The 21,254-nt window shown below is 40.8% G+C and overlaps 1 protein-coding gene across 3 annotated transcripts in view; it reads right to left on the minus strand.

The window, feature by feature from the left end:
- Positions 1-21,254, minus strand: part of CEP128 (centrosomal protein 128) — a 409,764-nt gene that overhangs the window by 375,381 nt on the left and 13,129 nt on the right. For all 3 annotated transcript variants that reach the window (XM_054028732.1, XM_054028729.1, XM_054028731.1), the window contains 6 exons: positions 18,752-18,912; positions 16,140-16,226; positions 8,508-8,634; positions 7,719-7,840; positions 4,939-5,030; positions 3,761-3,833 (listed from right to left, as the gene is read on the minus strand). In XM_054028732.1, coding sequence (XP_053884707.1) covers positions 3,761-3,833; positions 4,939-5,030; positions 7,719-7,840; positions 8,508-8,634; positions 16,140-16,226; positions 18,752-18,898 — 648 coding nt within the window. In that variant the 5' untranslated portion in view covers positions 18,899-18,912. The remainder of the gene's footprint in view (positions 1-3,760; positions 3,834-4,938; positions 5,031-7,718; positions 7,841-8,507; positions 8,635-16,139; positions 16,227-18,751; positions 18,913-21,254) is intronic.

Raw genomic sequence — 21,254 nt, forward strand, 5'->3', positions numbered from 1 at the left:
CAGTAAGTGTAGACAAGCCCTCAGAAAAGCTGATGAAGTACACTGAACTCTGGTAGAGTGTTATCCTTGGTGGAGGAGAAGCTTTATCATAACACAGCTTAATGTAGTCAGTAATCCAGTGAGAAATACACTGAGCTGTTACCACTTGATCGCTAACTCTTTCAGTGTAGGCAACAAAAAGCCTGGGAGAGGCTCTAAAGGACTTAGTATGATCCAAATAGAATGCCAAAGCCCTGTGAATGTTTAAAGTGCAGAGCTTGTCTTCAGCTTTGGAAAAAATATGAAGAGAGAGAGTCAGGTGGAAAGCTGATCTTATCTTGGACATAAACTTTGGGTTTGGCCAAGGAGAAATTGTGTCTTTTTGAAAGACTGTGAAAGGAGGATCCACTAAAAAAAAACAAAGTTCCAAAATTCTCCTTGCAGAAGAGATCGCCACCAGAAACACCATTTTCATAGACAATAAAGACAGTGACATTCTCACCACAGCTTCGAAGGGAGAACCCATTAACCTAGAGAGGACTAGGTTGAGATCCCATAACAGTACTGGATCATAAGAATATAAGAAGGGCCATGCTGGGTCTGACCAAAGGTCCATCTAGCTCAGTATCTTCTCTTCCGACAGTGGCCAATGCCAGATGCGTCAGAGGTAATGAACAGAGCAGGGAAGTTATATAATTCTTTTTTTAATCCTCTTATAGTCTTGGCCTTCACAACATCCTCTGGCAAAGAGTTCCACAGGTTGACTGTGCGTTGTCTGAAGAAATACTTCCTTTTGTTTGTTTTAAACCTGCTGCCTCCTAATTTCATTTCATGATTCCTAGTTCTTGTGTTATGAGAAGTATATAACACTTCCTTATTTACTTGCTCCATGCCAATCATTTTATAGACCTTTACATATCCCCCCTTAGTCATCTTTTTTCCAACCTGAAAAGGCCCAGTCTTATTAATCTCTTCTCATATGGAAGCTGTTCCATACCCCTAATCATTTTTGTTGCCCTTTTCTGTACCTTTTCCAATTCCAATATATCTTTTTTGAGATGGGGCGACCACATCTGCATGCAATATTCAAATGTGGATGTACCATGGACTTACAAAGAGGCAATATGATATTTTCTGCCTTATTATCTATCCCTTTCTTAATGATTCCCAACATTATTCACTTTTTTGATCGCCACTCTACATTGAGTAGATATTTTCAGAGAACTATCCACAATGAGTCCTAGATCTCTTTCTTGAGTGGTAGACCCCATCATTTTATATATATAGTTGGGATTATGTTTTCCAATGTGCATTACTTTGCATTTATCAACAGTGAATTTCATCTGCCATGTTGTTGCTCAGTCACCCAGTTTTGTGAGAGCCCTTTGTAACTCTTCGCAGTCTGCTTTGGACTTAACTATCTTGAATAGTTTTGTATCATCTGCAAATCAGACACAGATGGGTAGATGTAGCATCTGTAAATAATCTGTAGATGTTGACTAGACCCTTCAGAAATTTGGAAACCAGAGAGTGAGATAAAATGGAAAATCCATCCACTGGCAGATAAAGAGCAGATATGGAAGCCAGGTGGGCTCATCTGAAAGGCTGGATGATTTTAGGTGCAACAAATAGACCAGTATGGGTCTAACCTTTGTGTGGTGGGGAGATGGCTGTGATGGGATGCCTGCCCCACATTGGCCGGTTAGGGGTAACTTTTCACACAACTGGAGCAGCTGTGTGAAAAGCAGCCAATAGGAAAGAGTCTGCGAGGAGCACCCAATCAGGGCTGGGCAGGCCCATATAAGAAGAGCTGCAGGGCAGAGTAAATTCAGTAGCTGCCTGGAGCTCAATGAGGGAGGACCAGGCTCTGAGCAGGAGGAGGAAGTGCCAGCATCCTAGTCAGAGCAGTGCTGCCTGCAGGGATTGGGGAAGCTGGAGAGAGCTCCTGGCTAGCTGCTAAGACTGGCAGGCTGAAGTCCTGAGGTAAGGCAAAGAAGGTGCTGGGGGCCGCAGGGAAGTGGCCCAGGGAAATGAACTGAGGAGTCTGAGAGGACGCAGCAAGTGGCGGCCATCTACAGGGTCCCTGGGCCAGGACCCAGAGTAGTGGGGGGGCCCAGGTCCTCCCCGCCCCCATTCACCACTGAGGAAGTGGCTGGACTGAGGGACTGTGATACTATCCCCCAGAAGGGAGCGCACAGAGTGCAGCACTGCTGGAGGGCTGTGTCCTGAAGAAGACGTCACAGTCTTTGGAGTGACATGGGTCCAGGAGCAGAAGTGACAGCAGTGAGACACCACCAGAAGAGGGAGGTGCACTGACTAGCAGCACTAATTCCTGGGACAGCCAGCAGGAAGCGCCGCAGTGGTGAGTGTACCCCCTCACATATGGTGGAGAAAACGGGTATTCGGTCGCCCCTGAGTGAGGGACTCAGACTCTTTGACCGCTACCCCCGATACAAGGGGAATTTGAAAGACTATCTGAGAGACAGTAAAGGTGGAGAGACAATGGAGCCACACTAGGCATGTTTTGCCAAGGGCTCATACACCCTCCCGGACTGGACTCCAGAGTCGGTGACCCTGTGAAAAGGGGCTAACAAGCAGCAAGGGCAGCTTCAGGCCCTGCTGCTACAGGTTCTCCAGATGCAACAGAGACTGTGGGAGACACAGGAGTGCTTGCAGGCCTACATGATCCAGCTAGCTGAGCAGCAGCTCTATATACTTAAGCTCCTGCAGAAGCGGGTCCACAGAGAACGAAAGGGGAAGCAATACACCAGGGCCAGGAGGCCTGTGGCTGAGCCAAATGAATGTTATGCCTATAGGCAGCAAGGACACTGGAAGGGAGAATGCCTCTACCAGGATGGGAGAAAGAAGCCTCTCCCAGAGAGTGGGAAGAAGCAAGAGCCCAAGAGAGTCCCACCTGTGAGGAAAATAGGAAATGGATGGGTGTGTTGGACCTGTGGGCAGCAAGGAGGGAGTGCCCGGACCATAGGTACAGGATCAAAGCCAGGGGAAGGGGCTGAGCAAGAGAAAGACAAACTTGCAGCCTTACTAATGACTGACCCTTCCACAAACCAGATGTTATTTTTGCATCTTTTATTTAGGTTGTGATCCTTCTGAAATAAGCTAAAAAAATTAATTCTCTCCCCTCATAATAATCAAGTTTAATATGCTTTTGTATCACACTCAGTTGGACAGTATCAAGGCAGCTAACGATCTCAAAGTCTCCCTGTGATGTTATAAGTTTGCAATATTGATTATTTATTACCACATACTGTAAGGCATAAAATCCTTATAACAGCAACATCCTAAGCATATTAAATGATTATTTTGAAAGGACAGCTCAGTTAAAAAGGGTAACTGACATATAAGTTGACTCTGGAAAAAGGAGAATGTACTTTTAATTACAACAAATTATTTTTAGAGCTTTAGAAGGATATTTTGTTTGCTGAAAAATGCTCCAAGTAATGCTCAGCACTCAAACTACAGCACTGCCAGCTTTTTCCATGATAATGTATTGTGAATGAACAGAAAAAATACCCCAAACAATAAAATGCCCCCATTCAGTTCAACGAGCAAGGATTTGAGGGATGAAACACATTACATTTTTGCTACATAGTGAAAGCACCCAAGCCCACTGACCCAGACTTCACTATGTTTTAAGGACACAATAACATGTTGGTGTTAAGTTGATTGGCAAGATGCATATTGAACTAGCAACTAGGTACATAACACACCTGCTCTCCTTTCTCCCCAACCCAGTTAGCTATGCTGAAAACACACTCACGGTTTCTTGTCTTTGGGATTCAGTGAGCTTTTCAGACAAGTCTGCCAAGATCTTTTTGGTTTCTGCATCAGTCCTTAGAAGGAAAAAAATGCAAAGATTCATTTTAAATTTTAATAGTATGGGTTAATTTAAACTGAGCAGCAATGATATGCCTTTAATCAACATTTATTTATTTGGGGGTTTTAAGCTTTTGCAATGCAGTTTTAAAAACAGATCTTTTCTGTCTGCAAACTCCTAGACAAAGCAGCGGTCAGGTAGCAAAACCACATATTAAAATGTATCCACACTTTGAGGGCAGATAATGGGAAGCTAATTTGTGAGACAGGCCACCACTCTTAAACTATGAAATGTATGACATATAAAAAAATCAGCAAGAGCAGAAGCCAGAATGCAAATCATTTCTCAAGTTACTTTCATCAATAATTTTGTTCTAGGATTTAGATTTTAATGAAGACACAGCCATTACATAGTAGCTATTCTATGTAGTGAGAAAGTCATACTCCTGAGTTTTAGCTGCCCAATCACTTGCAATAAGATAGTGCTAATATTTGCTTTGTCATTCATTTAGAGATCTGACAGCACTTTGCAAACAATTAACTTAATCCTAGCTACACATTTTGCAGATTATGCCCATTTCACAGAATAAGATGAGGCACAGAAAACATAAGTGACCTGCTCAAAGTCCATCTGTTTTTTTGGGTAATACAGAAAACCTTAAAGGCCTTAATCCAAGCTCATGGAAGTCAATGGTAGTCTTTCCATTGACTTCAGGGGGCTACTGATCAGGTTCTAAACACAATCTACCAGTGGAAGAGTTGAAAATAGTACAAATGATTCCCATCCCCTAACCCACTGGATTAGCCAATGGAAAATGCTACCTTTGAGAAGGATTGTGTTTATTATATACTGAATATGAAGATGATGTGACTTAGATAATTTATCATCATGCAGGTTTTCCTTCCCCCACATTTTGGAAGGAAGTTCTAAAACTCTCCTCCTTTTAAAATTATAATAGGAAGCATATTGTCCATTTTGTACTCCTATGATTGCTTTTTTATATTTTGAACCAACAAAAGTTAATTTCTATATTTATAAACAGCTCTTAAACTACATTTCCTAATTTATTCTTTAAACAGCTCATCTTTTCTGCCTGATGTGAAAATGGATACTACTTATACCGGTATCTTCTTGAAAGCTCCCTGCTGATATCATCTCCTAGGCGAACCTGTTCACTGCTCAGGTCTCGAAGGGAGTGGTGTAAGGAATGTAGCTGCAAATGAGAACACACAAATTAAGCTGAAAAAGTTTGAAATGTCTTTCTTCAGTGTCATTTCAAAAGGAAAAACGTATTTTAAAACGTTTTAAAGAAACATTTAAACAAAACATAGGTTAAAGATGACGAAGGTGTCAGGACCCTCCGGTCTGGAATTGTTTATGGTCTCCTTCTAGTTCTAAATACTACAACTATATAATTTCATATGTAATTTAACATTTATTCATAGTACAGGGCTGGATTAGGCAGGTGTGCTAGTATAGCACTAAAGCTTTTCTCCCAGCAACCATATCACAACACCACACTTCTCAGCTGTGCAACAGAAAATGAAGTAACAAGGTTATAAACTGAGGCTGTTCAAGTGCTTTAGAGCGTACTGATTTCAGTTACCTGTCCCTTTCACAATCCAATCCTGGTCTCCCTGCTCCAAATCAATCAGCAGATCTGGGCAAGTGGAGAAATTAAACTCTCTGAACCATTTGTATTACCTTTCTAAGGCGATCTTGTAAATTTCACTTTGATTCTCCACTCTGAGCAAGCGGAGCAGTATAGTTACAGTGTAGAGCAGCATGATGGAGTAGGAAATTGCTAGGGGCTGGGGGACAGGAAGTAAATCTACTGAGAAAATACCATTTATAAATGAATCTAGACTTATATGGATTTAAATGATTGTGGAATTATCAATACACTTCAAAACTTGTCATATCTAACAAAAATATGGGAAGACCTGGCAAGGTAAACATAGGGAATGTGAATGCTGAGATCGTGAACGTGGCAAGGGGGGAGAATACCAGGATTCAAGCTGTGGTAAGTGAGATTTGAGCATCACCTCATCCCATAAATCAAATTCAGCCTATGGCCATAGTCAATAAAAATCATCCCAGAGAACAACTTATCTATGTTTTTACTGAAATAAAATGATATAGTTAATATTTAAGTAGTTTTATAAAAATAAGCAAAGCAGTACTTATATTGGCATATAACGTCTCTGTGTGTGTGTGTATATATATATATATATACATACATACACACACACACACACACACACCATCAAAATAAACAAAAAAATGTTCAGAAAGATATTTAACTATATATGCAAAAATTTTATTTGTATTCTGGGAACCACCATAAGGCACAAAGTGCTGTCTAAACACACAACAAAAACAGTGTTTTTCCAAACAGCTTAGTTAACCTTTTCAACAATAAAATATCTGTTTATAATAACTCCTCTTTTAGGGGAAAGGTCATTACAAAGATTATGGTGGAACAACTCGGGTAGTTTCTGGGGTCCTCAGACTTCCTTAACCCTGTGTAATAAAGATTTAGATTGAATTACAGTACAAAAGTTGCATTTTTACATCAGCTGATTGTCTAGCAATTAATGAAGATAAAGAGCTCATGCTGATTTATTAGATCTTTCAGCTCCATTCATATCTACCTGGGGAAGCCCAGAGAGTAGTTTGGGGTAAATGCTCATATGTGCTGAAGCCTCTACGGAGGTACAATAGGAATCCATCCTATTATCCTACCCATTCAAAGTGTGTATCAGGCTGTTTGGAGAGTTAACGAGTAGACATGGGGTGAGGTGTCTGCAACAGACCAACTGACACCCAAGTCTTCATCTCCATCTCATTTCACCTGCCTGGTGCAATGGGACAAATAACTCAATGTCTACATGTAATAGGGTGAAAATAAGGGTGAGTTGGCTGAAATTAATAAAAACAAAATTGAAGACACTGATATCACTATATACCATGCCTTTGTCACTATGAGTTTGGATTGCCATAATGCACTATACATAAAGCTACATATATGAAACCATATGAAAATTGTGGCCAATCATTTAATGAGTGATGTATCACACAGGGAACAGATTCTCCCCCTGGGCTATCAACTACAGTTGTAGTCATTAAACAAGCTCAAGATGAGCTCCCTTAATTTAAAAGAGATGGGGATGGTCTCAGGGCATCCCACAGAAGAGCTCTTGAATCCAGAGCTTGCTCTCCTCATAGGCCTGTGAAAGTTAAACTGTTAGCTACAAGACCTGCTTTAAGCAGACATTTGGGGCTAAGATGAATGATGGACTGAGAACTGGAAGACCCAGCATGTTTGAGACAAGCACAGGTGAATTAAGGATGGGACAAGACTAGTGTTTTAATTCTGTGTTGATGTTTGTTTAAATAATTGTAAAGCACTAAGAGTTGTAGTCTTTAGATCTTTTTCTCATGAATACAAGGGCTAATTTATTACATGTCAATCCCATATCAAGAGATTTTGAAATAGTACCTTTTAGGATATATACAGCATGTCACTGCCTCTGTCACTCTTTATATAAATAAACGATCAAGTTTCAGAAGGAGCAATGACCAGCCCACCTCAGTCAGGAGGACAGTTCACACATGGTTAGTATTTTGAGTCTGAGAGGTGACAGTAAACGAGCTACAGCAAGGGGGATCTTAGAGGACCTTCCTCAAAAACATGCACAATATGCTGTGCTCACAATGACATGAGTGCACTATGCATATAGAATACTTAGAGAAACTCTATAAAAGACTTTCATGTCAGCAGCCAAAATACAAGTCCATCTGCTCTGAATTTCACAGTTTTTTTTTTTTTTTTTTTTTTTTTTTTTTTAAATAACCGAAAGGGACATTTGAGAGCAGATCTCCTACTAGTATTGAGTACCTGGTCCAAATTATTGGCCTCATCGACAAACCGGACATTAGCAGACCTAGACCTCCGACGTCTAGTGCTCTGTGAGTCTCCATAATCCCTGAGAGGTGAGGTAGGCTGGAAATGGCGGCTCCCTTTACAAGATAAGAGGCAAAAAGATAAATGGAAAGAGAAAACTGAAGAAAGGGAAAAATTTAAAAAAGATTCTCACACACACATATGGGCATATAAGAAATCAAAGACACAATGTGATAAATTTCACAGACAACCAATAAATACATTTCTTGTGTGCTTGTGCATTTCATCACTCAACTTTCCCCCGCAAATACCTGCCATCTACCCACTAACCCACCTTCCCAGGATTTAGTCTAACATTTCAAACAGTTTTGTTTCTTTAAATCAACCTCCTAAAGAAATATTTCCTTCTCCACCCAAAAGTGAAGAATTTGTCCCCAAAATTACACCTGCCCAAGGCCTAGGAAGGAAAAAATTCAATACTGGGCCAATGTCAGCTTTTTCTATAAATAAAAACATCACAATTTTAAAGCCCAGTATTTCGAAGCTCTCTCAGGCTAGAAAGAGGAGATTTATATTAAAGGAAAAAGAAGATTCCCAGCTTCCCAATGAGACACATAGCTCATACTACCAGCCCTAAATAGTCCCAAAATGTTGGACTTTTAAAATCATGACTTTTCTTTAAAGAAAAACAAACATGATTCTACTCCATTTAATGTAAATTCACTCTCTAGCCTTAAAAGGATGTTACAATGCAGTGACATACTAGAGCTTCTTAACATTTACCTGTGGCTGCTTCACCATCCAGGTCACTTGTGTATAAACTTGAAAGAGAGGCACTTCTCATTCCAGAATTTCTGGACAATCGTTGGCTCCTTAATTGGCCTATAGATTGTTCCAGTGTCTCTTTTAACTGCAGTAAAATGACAAATTGTTAAAAGGTGTGTATACAGACATGCAAGAAAGTATGAATGTAAAAAGTGTGTGTATGTGTGCACGCACACACACGAGCATATATATAAATAAATAAAATTGTTTTGCTTTGAAAACCAAACAAAAATCTGGAAAATTGACTTAAAAAAACAAATAGGGTTGCAGTCTAGGAACACCAGATTTTGCAGTTTGAGTTGAAGAGTAATTTCGTTGTGGCACAACAAAACATGTCGCAATACAGTGTCTATGGAACAAAGAGGCATCACATTTTGATGTCTCCACATCATAATACACCTCACGTCACATTTGCTGACGTGAAAGTTTTGGAGGCAGGTCAATAGTCCTCCAACCCTGTTGGCAAAAGGTAGAACTGGTCTGAAGAAGACAGGAGTGGTAGCCTCATAACATTTTAAGTACAGTATCTTTAAAATAAAAGTATGCACAAAAAAGTGCAGTGCAGCAGAACCACAAAGGACTGTCCTGCACCACAACCTAATCGGACAATGGAGCAAGTCTCAGCAAGACCAAAGAACTCTCACTGATTTGAAATGAATTGAGAAGGAAATGAGAAATTTCAAATTTCATAGAATTTAAGGCCTGACTGGACCATTATGCTCAGTTAGACTGAACTCCTGTATAACACAGGCCATAGAATTTCACCATGTGATTCCTGCATCAAACCCATATGTTCTGGTTGAGTTAGAGTATATCCTTTAGAAAGGCATCCAATTTTGATTTAAAGAGTACAAGTGATGGCAAATTCATTGAATACCTAAGTAAGTTGTTCCAATGGTTTGTTATTCTCACTGTTAAAACGTTCCTTATTTTAAGATGAATTTATCTAACGTCAGCTTCCAGCCATTGGATCCTGTTATGCTAGATTAAAGAGCTTCTGTTAAAACTAAGTCTCTCCCAATGTAGGTAGATATTTATAGACACTGATCAAATGACAGTGAATCAAGACAGTTTAATACAAAGCTGACTGTGAAGAGTAACAAAGGGATCTTACAAAACTAGCTGACTGAGCAACAAAATGGCAGATGGAATATAATGTTATAAGATCAAAGTAAAGCACTCTGGTAAACATGAATCTCAACTATACATACAAAATGATGGGTCTAAGTTAGCAGTTACCACTCAAGACAGAGATCTTGGAGTTATCATGGATAGTTCTCTGAAAACATCTGCTCAATATGCAGCAGCAGTTATAAAAGCACAGAACATTAGGAACCATTGGAAACGGATAGATAATAAAACAGAAAATATCATACTACTACTATATAAATCGAAAGTACACCCATACCTTGAATACTGCATGCAGTTCTGGTCACCCCATCTCAAAACACCTTTTACTTATCACAAGAATCAGAGGTCACCCAATGAAATTAATAGGCAGCAAACACAGGGAAATACTTAAACCAGTGGTTTTCAAGCTGCGGGTCCCAACCCAGTACTGGGTCGCAGAATGTAAGGCACTGGGTTGTGGCGGCTCTGGTCCGCACCACTGACTGGGCCGTTAAAAGTCCCATCGGCAGTGCAGCCTGGCTAAGGCAGGCTAGTTCCTACCTGTCCTGACACCACGCTGCGCCCCAGAAGCAGCCAGCAGCAGGTCCGGCTCCTAGGCGGGGGAGGGAGGGAAGGAGGGGGCACAGGGCTCCGCGCGCTGCCCCCACCCCGAGCACCAGCTCCACACTCCCATAGGCCGGGAACCAGCCAATGGGAGCTGGGGGGGTGGAGTCAGTGTCCGTGGGTGAGAGCCACGTGGAACCGCTTGTGAGCCTCCACCTAAGAGCCGGACCTGCTGCTGGCCGCTTCTGGGGTGCAGTGCAGTCCGTGGTGCCAGGACAGGCAGGAAGCCTGCCTTAGCACACATGCTGCGCCGCTGACTGGGAACCGCCTGAGATAAGCCTGCGCCCCAACCCCGCACCCCAGCCCTGAGCCCCCCCCCAAACCCAGAGCCCTTTCCTGCACCCCAAACCCCTCATCCCTGGCTCCACCCCAGAGCCTGCACCCCCAGACCAGTGCCCCCTCCGACGCCCTGAACCACTCATTCCCGGCCCTGCCCCACAGCCCTCACCCCCACATCCCAACCCTCTGCCCCAGGTCTGAGCCCCTCCCACACTCCAAACCCCTCATCCCCAGCTCTGTTGCGTCGCGGGCATTAACAATTTTCTTCAACTGAGTCACCAGAAAAAAGGTTTGAAAACCAATGACTTAAGTACCACAGGTTGACTGTTAGTTGTTTATTGCCAGGGGATGCTGTGAAGGCCAAAAGTATAACTGGGTTCAAAAAATAATTACATAAGTTCCTGGAGGATAGGTACATCAATGGCTATTAGCCAAGATGGTCAGAGATGCAATCTCATGCTGTGGCTATCCCTAAACCTCTGACTGCTGGAAGCTGGGATTGGATGGAGTGATCATCAACCAATATATTTCAAATATGAATAGAGTTGCATACCACACAAAAAGTAACTCAGCAAACTGAATTAATCCAAAAAACAGGCACGTACAGGAAACTATGCCAATGGGATGAAATAGTGTGGTGCACCTGGCTTCAGTGCTGCTGCTCTGCGGTCCCACAAAGTCAAAGATCCCAAGTCAAAGTGAGGCATGAGTCTAGAATACCTTTAAAAAGGAACTCCCCCACCCAATTAAAATTAATTTTACTGTTTCTATAGAGATATTGAGGTGGTAATATAAGTACTCAATGGACAACATCACAGCAACAAGAAGCAAAATCCCTTTAAAAATAACTACAGAAAGAATTAGAGAGAGATTCCTAAAAACGTTCTGTTTAACATCAACTTAGTCTACGTGAAATGCTGAAAGAAACCAGATGTCGTAAGAGGCATGAAGATAATCACACATTAGTAAGTTACACACACATTATTGAACAAGGTGCAGAACACAAGTGGTAGTTCATCCAGTCACTCATTTATTAAGCTAATAGCTAATATCTGTTCATGCTTTTAATCAGTTGTCTCACTTTAGCAGATAAAATGGCTGTTTTTGCAAGACAAGGGTAAAGACAACACTATTTGTATTCTGGTGATTTGTTAGATGAAGACCTGGGTACTTGTCATAGAACAACTGGACATCCAAATAAGATATGGATTTCAAAAAAAAAAAAATATGTTGTAAGTTGCATGTATCAGATTGAAAAATCTTGATTCTGTAGGACTTCATTAAAGTACAGTGTACTACGGAAAGAAGAATTCCAATTGTATAGTAGCAACCAAAACTTTTACTTTTTTTTTAAACACCACAATAAAAGGATATTTGAAATATAGGCACTCAGTTTTGAGAACAGCTATTATTTAAAAAAGTAACAGAGATGGACATATATGGTCTAAGTTCTTAAAGTGATAGTAGTAGCAGGAACAAAAACATTTAAACATATCTTTACAAGAAAAGCAAACTTATTTTAAGACTGTCCTGAGACAAAAACATTGGTTCTCACATGAGATTCAAAGCACAAGGAATTGTTTAAGTTACTAACATCTGAATTCTACACAGATGAAAGAGAAAGAGGCAAGAATTGGAACTTGATAGCTAAGAAAAGACAAAGGCAGACTTTCACAGAAGAATAATGAAAACTCCAGCAGCTATTAGACACATAAGGGTAAGCAAACCCATCCCTGATCTAGCTAGAGGCCACAAAGCAAGTAAGCTTAGAACCAGGAATGAAACTCAAGTCTCCTACCTGCCAGTGAACACTATCTCTTCTTATGTGACAATAGTGACATCAGGTCTAATGTTTTCACTAGCTAGAAGGAACCAAATTCAATCATGCTGAGGAAACTAGAGATAGGAAAGAACTAGGGTTTCAACAGAGTCTCGCTTTTCCCCATTTAATTGTTCCTGGTTAGCTTTGTCTTTGCTATATGTGTCTTGCATCCAGAACTGGCTGCAATCCTTCCTGGCTATCTTCTTCACTACAACTACAGAAGAAGCATCTTGGGGAGCCACTAACTTGCATTTTCGTAGTCAAGTTGAGCATCATGAGCTGACAGACAAATCCAGTTTCTGAAATATATTTAGGACAATCATCTAGGTAGTGCACTGTGGCTACCTTTTGCCACCATTCCTCTCAGTCACTGACAAACATACGGAGTTCTTTCCAAATAGACTGCAAAATGTTGAGTTTCAAGAGATGGGCATGGAAGACAGTCAGTTGTTCAGGAAGAACTCTGGACTGACCTTGTTAAAAACTAAACAAAACCAATGAGATGTAAATAAGGTTTACATAATGAAACTATATTTGGTGGATACTCCAGAACACTGCAAAAAACAAATCTATCATAACATATAGGATTTGCTGCACTGGATCACTGTGCCATCAAACCTACTACCTTGCATCCAAGAGTAGCCAACACTTAATACTTCATAGGAAGGAAAAGACATCATTTCACCCTTCATTCACCCACCCAAATGTTTTATACATAGGGATGAGAACGAAGGGGAAGAAACAAAGATTCCTTTTGAAGTAAAGTGTAAACCAGGATTAAAATTCATTCATTTTAGGAGAAGCTCACAATCAAGACATGCCTATATTATGACTGAGCTAATTGTTGATAATCAAACTTCCCCTGAACAACTGAAAACCGGCAAAATAGAAGGATGCCAACTACAGTATCTTTATGCAAAGCAGGATGCTGTAGTAATCTTCTTCTAATTTCTCCCTGTCAGGAATCGGGGCCTACAGCAAAGCTAGTCTCCAGGCAGCCTCATCAGTACATCTGGCCTGCAGCCTAATTAGCCATCCAACCTGATTGGCTGCAGAGGCCAGCAGGCTGGCTCTTAAGCCAGCAGCTGCAGCTCGGTGGCTTCTCAGCACTCATCTCCATGACTGTGGCCTGCTCCTGCATTACCTTATTCATACTGCTCCTGCTTGCATCGAGCCTTGCCTCTGTCCTTCCCCTACCTTGAACCCCTCCTTGCCTGCTACCCTACTTGCTCCAGTTCCTGACCTCCAGTTTGACCCTTGACTCCAGCTCCTGGCTACGGACTCTGGCTCGACCTCTTGGCTCTGGTATCAAGATCCTGACCTCCAGTTTTGACCATTGGTTTTGGCTCCTAATGACTGATTATGGCTCTGAACCCGGCCACAAGGCCTGCTGCATGCTCCGGCCAATAGGCTACACTGCCCTCCTCCCAGTGGACTGACCTCCCTCATAGAGGCATTCAGGAATGGAGAGAACTGTTAAACCCATTTTTTTACTCTTTGCTCAAGTTTCAACAAGAGATGGCAGAATCCTAGATCAGCTTAGATATTTTGAAAACTTGATCATACCCTGGAGGTAACATGTAATTGTGGGGTTGGAAGGTAGATTTCTGGCTGCTAGAATTCAGAGCAGGACTCTTGTGAGGACACAGTCTCAACACAATACACCTATGTTTAATTCCCTTGTATGGCCTCCCATCACCCACCAAAAACTTCCTCACTGTTCCAGCAGGCTTGGAACCAGTATAAGAGGGGCCAGTTGTATCAAGAATTCAGGCAGCCAGGGATGAGAAATAAATGGTAGCAAATCAGAAGCATGTCAAAATAAGCAAGTGAGACTGATAGCAGGCAGGAAGAAAGCATCAGACGATTGGTACACAGGAAGTATAATATGGATGTGAAAAAAAAAAAAAAAAAAAAATAATGGAGATATCCCATCTCCTAGAACTGGAAGGGACCTTGAAAGGTCATCGAGTCCAGCCCCCTGCCTTCACTAGCAGGACCAAGTACTGATTTTGCCCCAGATTCCCAAGTGGCCCCCTCAAGGATTGAACTCACAACCCTGGGTTTAGAAGGCCAATGCTCAAACCACTGAGCTATCCCTCCCCCCTGAAGGTGATGGAAGATGATTTTTTTACGTTTAGGGAAGTGAACAGGAACTATTTGGAAGATGAAGGTTTTTTTACTAGTAGAGGGTGTAGACTATACTTTAGTATTCTAAATCTCCAACAGGAGATGTCCCAAAACTTTATTGCTCACCTTGAAGAGAAATCAAGTCAGAAAGATATCAGTCATCCAGATGCTAAAAAAGAAGGTCCTGAATCAAAATAAAATTCTGATACGGCCATGCTTAGCCAAAACCCAGTTCAACTTCTAGCTGTCTGAAAAGAACACCTACCAGTATGTTGAGAATAAATAAGCCTATCATGTTTTTCTATTCTCTGAAAAGTTAGTGTCTTTAAAAAAAAAAACCTGAATTAATTTTATCATTAGTAAAATAGTGAAAACTAATAAAACCCAATCGTGAGCCTACATTTGTGTCTCCCATGTCCAAGAGAAATCTTAAGAGTAAAAATCAGCAATTAAATTATATATATCTATCTGCAACGGCACAAGTACTCAAGTTTATCTTCTAAATCAGAGTATTAGTATTGAAGACATCTACGCTTCCCAACTGAGATAGTTATATTCCCAATTACTAGGATAGAATAAAATTTTCCTACTGCTTTTTCAGAAGAAAAATAGCAAGTAATTCTACATTACAATGTATAAGTATGGAAATTCACATAATTTAAATATTTCAGTTTAATTTCTTTAAATATTCTACTTATCTGTATTGTGCAGTTTTATTTGGTATAGTACAACTGAGCACTGAAGGGCATATTTCACTAGAGTTTACACAAATTACAGAAGTTGTATTATTGAACTCAATGAATATATACCCCAGAGTACTCAAATATTAGGCCAATTTTCAAGCAAAACAGTACATTTTCCACATTTCCTTTCATACCACAGGATTCAGTTTCAATAAATCTCTGACTTTAACATCTCAAACTTGATAGCTCCCAGAGTACCAACCAATTTGTTCATCCTTAACACTATCCATCTCCTGTTTTACTCTACAATTAAATATCATCCCATTCATTTCTGATTAAGTTCACTCTGGGGCAAAGGCTTGCAAAATACCCTATGTACCACATTTAAGCACCATTCCATGTCAGAGGCTTAAGTCGTGTATAGGGCTTTGTGTGGGTCCTCTGAACCGTGGTGAATTTCGCCCTTCAGACATTTCCTAACGGGACCACAAAGAAAACTGGGCCAACCAGTACTAAAAGTGTTCTAATCTCATTCATGGTGTCAAGTATCAGCGCATAGCCGTGTTAGTCTGTATCCACAAAAACAATAAGGAGTCCGGCGGCACCTTAAAAACTAACAAATTTATTTGGGCATAAGCTTTCGTGGGTCAAAAAACTCACTTTTTCAGATTCCATGTATGTGAAGAAGTGAGGCTTTTTTTCCCCACAGAAGCTTATGCCCAAATAAATCTGTTAGTCTTTAAGGTGCCACCGGACTCCTTGTTGCTAATCTCATTCAGAAACTCTATCAATTTCAAAAGGTGGTAGTACAGAAGACTATTAAAGATTGATTTATACTGTTTAAATCTCTCGCTAGCTTGCCCATTGCTAGACACCAATTTTCAACTGGTTATATAATAACACAGGAGGAAGAGGCTTAAGGTTACATTGAAAGTTGCTCACAGTTGCTATAGCTTCAGTCTGTTCATTGTTGTACTCTCTGTACTGTCCTAGCATCTGGTCAACGTGTTTCAGGTTTCGGTTGGTATCCTTAAGAACAAAATTGAGGAAAAAGAATGTTAAATTAGAAATCGTCTCTCCAAAGAAACAAAAATGCATTACTTTGTTAGCTTTACCATTAATATACTTTGCCTCACATTAGGCATCTAAATAAGTGATCTGATTTTCAATGTGGCTGAGCACCCACAACTCCCACGGAAGTCTGTGAGAGCTGGAGACACCGAGCACCTATGAAAACAAATCAGACCAATCATTTTCAATAGATGCCTTAGTTTAAGCAGCCAAATTTTGCCTACACTGTATCAAAACCTTTCAGACAAGGACCTTAAAGCAATCATTTAGCCTCATATTATGGCAATCCCACTGAAATTCCGAAGTATCACTCTTAAGGCAACATTGTAGTCACGGGTATTTTTGGTAAAAGTCATGGTCACAGGCAGTAAACAAAAATTCACACCCCTTACTAAAATTTGGGCCAGAGGGCTGCAGGTGCTCTAGAGCAGCAGTCCAGGGGTGCTGCAAGTGCTGGGGGTGGGGGTGGTCCCAGACCCCCGCTGGTGCTGGGGGGGAAGCAGGCAGCAGCACACGGCCCGGGACCCCCCACTGGTGCGGGGGGAGGGAAGGTTGGCGGGGATGTCAGGCTCCCTACCCAGCTCCACTCAGCTTCTCGGAAGCAGCTGGCATATCCCTGCAGCTCCTATGGGGAGGGAAGGCCAGGGGGCTCCGTGCACGGCCCCTGCCACGAGCGCTGGCTCTGCAGCTCCCACTGACCAGGAACCACAGCCAATAGAAGCTGCAGGGGCCATGCCTGCAGGCAGGAGCAGCGCGCAGAGCCTCCTGGCCCCTCCACCTAGGAGCTGTAGGGACATGCCAGCCGCTTCAGGGGAGCCCCCCCAAGTAAGCACCGACCCGCACCCCAACCTCCTGCCCCAGCCCTGAGTCCCCTCCCACACCCGAACTGCTGTTGCTGGGGGGAGGTGAGTGCAGTGGCCCAAGACTGCCCCAACAGCGGTCAGTGCGGCAGCCCTAGGGGCTGCCTGAGCTGCTCATGCAGCCCCGGAGCCAGCTGCATCAGCTGCTGCAGAAGTCACGGAGGTCATGGAAAGTCACAGAATCCATGACTTCCATTATCTCTGTGACAGACACGCAGCCTTAATCATTATCCGTATTTTACACATGGGTAAGCTGAGGCAAATAGCTTAAGCTACCTGTCAAGCTCACCAAATAATTAAGAGAAAGCTTGAAGCTATGGGCAGGCACTCTGAATAAACTGAAAATATATACTGGTATTTTTGTTATATTGTCTGACTCAGCGGCTGCATAAAAATATAAGACATTGTCAAGTAAAAAGGAAGTATGATCTTCTAGTTATGGCATAAGACTGGAGTCAAGAGATCTGGATTCTATTCAGTGCTGGAATTCACTTCACACTCAGGAAATCACTTCACACTCAATGCCTCAGTTCCCCCATCTGCAAAATGAGGACAATGCATACTTCACACTAAAATATTAAGTCTTAATTCATTAATCAAAATGAACACAGTGCATCTAAATCAGGATCTTTCTTCAGCTCAGAATTAAAACTGCAGTGTTGTATCTCACTTATTCCAGCTCAAGTTTACTCTGTTCAAGATTTTTCTTTTCTAAGTTACAACTCAGCAAACTCCCTGTGGGTTCTTTCCTTCTCAGCATCACCAGTAGCAAAGATACTGCATGACAGGCCAACTCGCACCCTCATTTTTATTGCTGGTGACAGATGCATTAAGAAGAAAAGAACCCAGCTTGACTCAGAGCTCAAGGGGAGTCTGCAGGGCTGTCAGCTAGAAAGCAGTCTTAACTTGCAAACTGAGCAAGTTTGAGCTGGAGTCAGGGATACATAAAACATGGAACCCCACAATGCCAATTGTACAGAATTACTTTTGCCCACAGAGAAGCCACTGCCCCAAAAAGTCATCCAAACAAGTGACATGCACTCTCTTTTGCATTCTAGCCTGTCCATGATCCTTCGACTGAACATTATCTATTTAGATTATCAGATCTGTGGGGAAGGGATTTTTGTCTTCACTGTCTGTAATTTGGTTTTTTTTTATTAATATTATGATACCACCTAGGACTCCCAGGACCCCATTGTGCTAGGCAATGTACAAACACAGAACAAAATGACAGTCGCTGCCCCAAAGAGCTAATGTATCCTGTGGGAATTCTGCAGTTAATTAAAATAAAAAAAAAAAAACATATTGCTCTGTTGGCAAACATTTTGCCAACTTCGTAACTGAATGAGACATTATCAGACCTTTCAATGGTTTAAACGATTCATTTCTAACAATATTTTATCAAGCTTCCATGTTGCTGTAAGAAATAGCAGTAAAATACTCACTGTAAATGCAGACATGTCATGCTTTATTTCCCAAATACTTTTTACAGTTGATAAATGGCAAGTAATGTTTCCCATTACCACAGCACTTTAGACCATCTCATTCAGAAAAATTGGGCACTTTCTTTTACACAAACATAAGTTATCCTGTTTGCACGGTATCTGATCATTGTCTAACAACCTGTAAAGTGCTTGCTAAGGTATGGATCTTCTCTGTAACATCTCCAGCCCCATGGTTTCGGGCTCTGCTGTGGGTTGCTCTTAGAGGGCCCCGCCTTCCTACACGACCACGAAGAAAGTTGTCTGAATCACTGGATGAATCTGCCATTGATGTATTGAAATCTGGGGAACGGGGAAAAGGACAAATCTGAATGTAACCACACTTATATTATAAAATCCAGTCATTGAAATATGAACAAACTTGAACATCTCTAATTGCCCAAAAATATATATATGTCAGAGTGGTGATTAAGAAGTGTGCAAACTATGATGAATCAGGGTTTTTGATTGCAATAATAATGTGAAGGGAAGATGACTATTACAGCGAATGCTGACAACTCTGGAAGCATAAACCAGTGGAAACAATTAAAGAAAAAACAGGCACATAAAAATAGTTAGTTCCTCTTTAAGATGCAACACAGTATACATTTCTCTGCTCTATGGGTATATGCAAGAACTTTAAAGAAGCAACTGATGCCTCATGAAAAACATTCTATATAGAAATAGTTTTTCCTCTATTTTCTCTCTTTATAGGAAGAGGTGGACGGATGTAGTGGGAAGGAGATTCCTGTTTTCTATTAAATATAGAAGTTGACATAAAATCCAAGATCTGTGTTTCTTACAAGATCACCTGCTTCAGGTTAACAATGTGAAATCATAATACCATTTGTAACATAATTATCACTACAGCAACAAAATGATCACCACAAAGAAGGAATTAGGAGTTCATGTGATCATAGGCAGAGAGAAAAAATCAAAACAAATACACTTCTACCTTGATATAACGCTGTCCTCAGGAGCCAAAAAATCTTACCACGTTATAGGTGAAACTGCGTTATATCGAATTTGTTTTGATCCACCGGAGTGCGCAGCACCGCACCCACCCTCCCCCAAGGAGCATTGCTTTACCGCATTATATCTGAATTCATGTTATATCGGGTCACCTTATATCGGGATAGAGGTGTATAGTTTTAAATGCAGCTATCACTAGAAAGAATTTTTAAGAAGGGGGGCAGAAAAAAATATAGGAAAAAGTAGCATTTCTTAGGCACAACAGCCTTTAAATAGATTTCAAAAGTTTTCAATGAGGCATAAACTCATATTTAGTATTTATTGTTTAATCTAGAGAAGTGTTAACTTCCAGTAGTTGAAGCAGATTACTGGAGTCAGGACATCTCTGTTCTCTTCCCATCTTTCCACAGACTCTGGACAAGTCACTTAGACAAGTCCTGTGTCTCAGTTTTCAGTCTGATCTGTCAAGCAGTGTGTTGCAAGTTTTAATAAGTCCTGGTAAAGTACATTGAGACCTTCAGATGAAAGATGCTTTAGAGCTATTTTAGTAATTTTGCTTTATTTAATTTTCATTAAACATATCTCTTCAGACTCCTCACATCCACCATTCAACATAGTTTTTTTAGTCTTTCTATTCAGACATCATCTTCATGATAAATTCTCAATGTTGTACAGGCAACTTCTACTATATCAAATGTCTTTTAAAACCGTTTATGTCATCAAGCCATCCATCCCTTTTCTCCTCCAGCTTTGATAACCTCTTTGTCCACTTCTTCAATGAAGACCTCATCTTTTTTCCAGGCTGCCTCCTACTCTCTCTTTCTTTTATATTAATTTAACTAAATTAATCATCTCTTCCTTGATGCTTATGGCTAGTGATTAAATTATATTCACATTTCTCCTTCCCTATGTATTTTTATTGAACTACTAAGATATGCATATACTTAAACTGAGTACCAGCACTACCACTACCTTATGCCACTTTACGGTTTGTCACATATTAAATTCATATTACACACTCTTTTGGGCAGGAAGCGTGTCTTTCCAAGTTTTCTGAGAAGCACCTAGCATAGTTTTGGGTTATAAAATAGTGTTTATAAAAATAACACTATGTTGTTGAAGAATTGTGTACATCTTAGCAGTCAATCATGTAATCTACATTGTTTTAGAAGACAAGGAACTGATATAGCAAGGTTTTGAAATAATGTGATAACTACTGGATACATTAATGCAAGCAAACTCCCTGACTTTTCAAAAGGTCTTCTTTTTAACTCCATGATTGCAATACATTAGCAGCCTAAGAGCTTTACTTAAACCAATGATAATATTTTGCACTTATACCGCAGTTTTAATCCAAGGTTTTCTTATACAGCCATAAATCACTATCCCCATTTCATACATGCAGAAACTGAGAAGGCAGGACTGAAATCTAAAATTTGCAAAATGTCACATAATGAATCTGAGGCAGAACTGGGAGTATAACTCAGGTCTCCTGACTCTCAGTCTGTAGCTCTAAATACTAAACAACACTGCTTCCATAAATGCACCGAATCTTTCTAATTTCTTTCTGATTTCTACATGGGTTCTCTGCAAAGTTTTTTGATTTACAGAAGATGAATGTTTATATTATGTTGTCTTATTAGACAATCCAGCCCCAAACCAGATTCCCAGAT

This window comes from Malaclemys terrapin, chromosome 4 (genome assembly GCF_027887155.1).
Source record: "Malaclemys terrapin pileata isolate rMalTer1 chromosome 4, rMalTer1.hap1, whole genome shotgun sequence".
Classification (NCBI taxonomy): Eukaryota; Metazoa; Chordata; order Testudines; family Emydidae; genus Malaclemys; species Malaclemys terrapin.